This window comes from Macrobrachium nipponense, chromosome 25 (assembly GCF_015104395.2).
Source record: "Macrobrachium nipponense isolate FS-2020 chromosome 25, ASM1510439v2, whole genome shotgun sequence".
Classification (NCBI taxonomy): domain Eukaryota; kingdom Metazoa; phylum Arthropoda; class Malacostraca; order Decapoda; family Palaemonidae; genus Macrobrachium; species Macrobrachium nipponense.
The window spans coordinates 51253787-51258786 of NC_087214.1; the positions used below are offsets into that span (position 1 = coordinate 51253787).

Here is a 5000-nt window from a genome sequence, read left to right on the forward strand (position 1 = left end):
AAGGAAAGGGTGAGACAAAAGGAACCTTTAGCTAAAGGTAAAAGTGGCAAAAAAAAAAAAAGAATCCTAGCTGAAAGTAAGTGTGACTAAAGAAAGCTTCTACTAAAGTAGCGGGAAGTCAAAAGAAAGATTCAGTGGAAGATGACGGTGGGACAATCGAAAGTTTTGGCCGAGGGCAAGACAACACAAAGCTTTGTGGATGTTAATGGTAAGATAAACAGGAGCCATTAGCTGAACTAAGGGTAAGGCAGACGAATGTTGAATTTAAAGGTGAGACAAAAGAAAGCTTTAGCGGAAGTTAAAGCTGAGACAAAAGAATGATTTAGCTGAAGATAAAAGTAAGACAAAAAATATTTCAGTTGAATGTGAGGAAAGACAAAAGGCAGTTTTAGTTGGTCATTCTACATCATGAAAGTCATGTTGCATTCTCGAACACTGTGATTTGGCTTTAGACATCTCATGCCAGGACGGGATGATCCTACAGACCTCCTACCTGGAGCTGCAGGTGTTAACGCCGGGACGCTGCAAGAAAATATACAATAATTATCACATTTCACAAAGATTGGCTCGGAAAATAGATGAATGAAACCGCAGTCGGGTGCTGAACTGTAGCACAGAAACGAAGCTTAACATTTTTCTTTCTTCCTTCAGGTATTAGTGGGAAGCTCACCCAACTATGATTTCCTCTAGAGAATGCACTGTGGTATGCTTGTAGTAATGAACAGGCTAAGGACTTTCATAGGTGACATAGAAATACAGACAGAATTTGTAATTTGATTAAATTACTATTACTCTTCAGTGTCGAATTTGATTGGAGTTGTATTAGAAATGGCATTTTCTTCTTATGGCCACTTTAAAAAATGAAAATATATGTGTGTGTGTGTGTATATATTTGAACTGTATATATATTTCAAACTATGTGTGTGTATTTATTTAAATTGATTTTTATTTACAGTATGCACATATTTTCAGGAATGAGAATGAAAGCTTCCAGTAATGGATCGAAGAGAGTTTAAATTTAAATTTCCGTTCTCCTATAACTAGAGTATAGGTTCTATGTAAATCTGAATAAAGGTAGTCAGGAAATGAGAGTCCTCTCCAAAGTTGAAGGTGAACCGGTGGAGACTCTTCTTACCAGTTCAATGCAATATTCGGCCACTTCCTCGAAGCTGCAGCGTCTGAAGGAATCGTTGTTGCAGCACTCCTCCCTCGGAGTTATCCTCACTCCGTCCCTCCGGAAGCGACGCTTCGACTGCAGCATCTTGTTCGCTTCTTCCCGGCTCAGCATCATGGGTTGAATCTCCTCCTCCACCTTTAAAGGAGTTGTTAACATCGATTTAATTAGAGGAAGTGAATTCTGTCTATATCCGGTCATCACTGCGATGCCTAACTAGAGCAGGGGGTATATGGGAACCACATGCTGGGGGTATCCAAGGGGTATGGGAACCACATGCTGGGCATATCAAAGGGCTATGAGAGCCACATGGAGGTATCCAAGGGGTATGGGAACCGCATGCTGGGGCTGCATTTCAAAAGTTAGTCAAAGGTAATTCTGTGTTACAATCTTGTGCTGATCAATTCCTCTCTCCAAACCAAGAACAAAAAGTAATTGAACACACTGGAGCCAAGGTAATGGCTGTACTATTTGGTGGGAAGGGTGCAGTGTCACTGACATCTTTACGCCATAGTACCCTGTCCAAGAGAATTGTGTCCTCAAAATCTTTTGTAGCACCAGAACATCTACCCCCAACAGACTCTAACACCAAATTTCATTCTCTCAGAGTTTATTACCAGATAATGGTGTGGATTGGGAAAGAGAGTGACATGGATTGTGTTGTAACTGGGGTTGGAAGATAGAGGACACTAAGTTAACACCAGTAATGTCAGATATGAATCCATCTCCAGACAATCTGTGAAAGATAATACATTGTAACTGCAAATTTGCATGCTGATCATCGCGGTGTAGTTGTAGGGTGTATGGATTACCATGTACACCTGCCTGTGGACAGTGCCACTTAGAAAATTGTGATAATTTATACAACCATGTCAAATTCAGTGAAGAGGAAGATGAGGAGTATCAATTAGAGTCTATGTATTAACACTGCTAATGAATTATGTATGCACTTAATAGATAATAAGATTATCATATTATTAAGTTTAGACTTTTAAGACTCTGGTAGCAACCAAACACACTAGTTTCATAAGTGATGTACTGTTAAGTTATTGTATGTTTTGTATATATTGATATTTGATATTATATGGTTAATTTAGGATATATCTGCATATCAGTGGCCATTATTGGATACCATCCGGTATTTCATTATATGATGATTAAAAGGAAATCTGACTGTTTCTATTGTATTCTTTGACCCAGAAAACCTAGGTGTAGGCATCTTTTTTATGTACTGGCAGCCATCTTGGATTTCACAGCTTTGTAGTACTTGCATTTTTGTAGACTTTTAGTATGTCATTTTACACTTCACATGAATCCAGAAACAGTTGAAAAACCTTTTCTAGCAATTTTTTTAGGGTTAAACCATATTTGTACTCGACTAGAGTCAGATTGCAGGTCAGAGTTGGAAATGATTCCATAAGGGAGGTTACAGAAGTTCCTTGCGGAGATGAGATGATGAAAGGGAGATGGTAATGGCATGGATATTTGTGAAAGGCAAAGCACATGAGACGGTGCGTCAAGCGGTGTTGGGGCTGACGAAGACGATAAATGCATTTACTATTTACCTTCAATGCCTTCAGAGGTTCTTCGTCAGCCATGGACAAGTGGGTAGCTCTTGGGTGGATGAGCGATGGAGACTTCGCAGAATGTACTGTATAGTTGTCAGCAGATCTTCTCTCTGTGAAAGAAGATTTTAACAGATAGGTTATGGCTACAGGAGGTCAGTCTTGGCTCAGTGCCAGGAGAGAGTTTCTCTACTGTAGTGAAGGAATAAAGTAAATTTTCGGGCACTGTTTCGTTGATAGCGTAAGTATCAGGAAGGTATAACGCCATCGGATAGTATCGGAATAGAGAGAGGTAGAGAGAGTGAGAGATAAGAACAATTATTTATCAAGAAGGAATAACGTTAGAGGGTTACTATCTGCAGAGAGAGAGAGAGAGAGAATTTCAGTGCATTGTCTCTTTTCTCAAGCTATGATTTGTAGTTGAGAAGAAATGTACAAAACCAAAAAGAAAAAAAAAATTAAAAATTCCAAATAAGCTTAACATTGCATTTAAAAAAAATTATATCATGTGTTCACAGGGTTGCCTTCAAGTATATAACTTTTCCAGTTCCTCGCAGAGCAAAGCTAACTATGTCCATCCTTTTATCTAATTGATAGCCGACTGTCTTTTTTTGAGAGACAGAAAGTGTGAGTGCAAAAAGAGTCCTTCTGACACTCATTCTGAGGCTGAGAACGACGAACGTAATACTCCGTCTCTGTACAAACGTTTGGAGATGTAGGCGGGTCCTGGTTCGATGTAGTTGTTGTGTCTCAGGCAGACGGAGGCGAAGGTGTTCGTAATGTCGCCGCAGTCGAAGTCAACGGAGAGGCATTCGATCTCGTAGCTTGAAGAAAGTTGTGGGAGATGCAGCGTTACGAGTGAGCACAAGAACAGACTCTGAAACCAAAGCAACAGTTTTTTCAGAATAATTTGCCCTATTGAGGATTAAAAATGAATGTTATATACAGTATATTTATCTATCTATCTATCTATCTATCTATCTATATATATATATATATATATATATATATATATATATATATATAATGTGTGTATGTTCTTACAATGTGAGTTTCGTAATGCAATTATGGTTTTGGTAACACAATTAATTCCACTCAGAAACTGTCTATAATGTTGTGAAATGTATGTTTTTGTGTTTAGATTCCCATATTTAAAGATATATTTAGATAATGTATAATTCATTGTTGAGAAAGAACTTAAAGGCAGAGAGAGAGAAAAGGTAGTAGCATAAGAGGCGCAACGAGAGACTGCTCTTTTCGAGCAAAAGTTGTTGTTACCCAACCCCTTGAAAATAGATGAGTTAAGCTAATTTTTTATTGTCCACTCATCTCATTCAAAACACAGCCAAGCTGGTGGTTCCTATAGAAGGATGATGTAAGAATCTCTCGATAATGCATCAAATCCTTCGGGAATCTTCCATACCAAGATATCATTTCATGTTTGCTTGCAGTAATTAATGATTCTATTGCTAGGAAACCATTTAATATCTCTAATAAAGTAACTCATATCTCTTTCAATTTGTCAAAAGAGAACCATTCATTCCACTTTGAGACTTAGCTTCGCGTGTTAGGGAGCGCAGTGGCTCTCTCCTCTCTCTCTCTCTCTCTCTCTCTCTCTCTCTCTCTCTCTCTCTCTCGCTAGCACACGAGTTGTGGTTCCACTACCGTAATGTAACTCCTGTTTTTGTATAAATTGGTCACTCGATCTTACTAGCTCTGTGTAATTTCTTAGTAACATATTGACTAGTTGTGGAATCTGAGCATAGTGTTATTATTATTACTAGCAAACTTACCCATCGTAAGGGCGATTTTTATACATACTTACTACAGAACCTCTGTGTACACAATATTATCAGTTTGTCCACAACTTAATTTCAAGTTAGCAGAGTCAGTTGCTCTGGTCATCGCCACATACAGTTGGCCATGCGTGAACATGGGTGACGGTAGAAACATGCCAACACGACTTGTTTGTAGTGAATGAGAAGGTCAGGTTGATGGGAAACTGCCTGCCCCGTAACTGGAACGGAAACTGGTTGTGTGAAGGCATCAGAGGAATCCGGGGGATGAACAGACGTTTGCCGGTGTACCTCGTTCCTTTGCAATGTTCATTGGCAGGATCGAAATTCCTAAGCAACATTACCGGGCAGTACTTCTTCAATGTTATTTTGTCCACTGGCAGTCCAGATGGATTTAAGTTATTCAAAAAATCTTGCGGATATTGATGATAATTTTCATCTTCTATTGTGTCCGAGCTGAAATAT

General features: G+C 38.9%; 1 protein-coding gene across 1 annotated transcript in view; it reads right to left on the bottom strand.

Annotated features, from left to right (window-relative positions):
- Positions 1-5000, bottom strand: part of LOC135199426 (uncharacterized) — an 8676-nt gene that overhangs the window by 267 nt on the left and 3409 nt on the right. The window contains exons 2-5 of the mRNA XM_064227447.1: positions 3445-3616; positions 2740-2852; positions 1136-1312; positions 1-522 (exon numbers count right to left, since the gene is read on the bottom strand). The exon at positions 1-522 is cut by the window's left edge and continues 267 nt beyond it. Coding sequence (XP_064083517.1) covers positions 490-522; positions 1136-1312; positions 2740-2852; positions 3445-3616 — 495 coding nt within the window. The 3' untranslated portion in view covers positions 1-489. The remainder of the gene's footprint in view (positions 523-1135; positions 1313-2739; positions 2853-3444; positions 3617-5000) is intronic.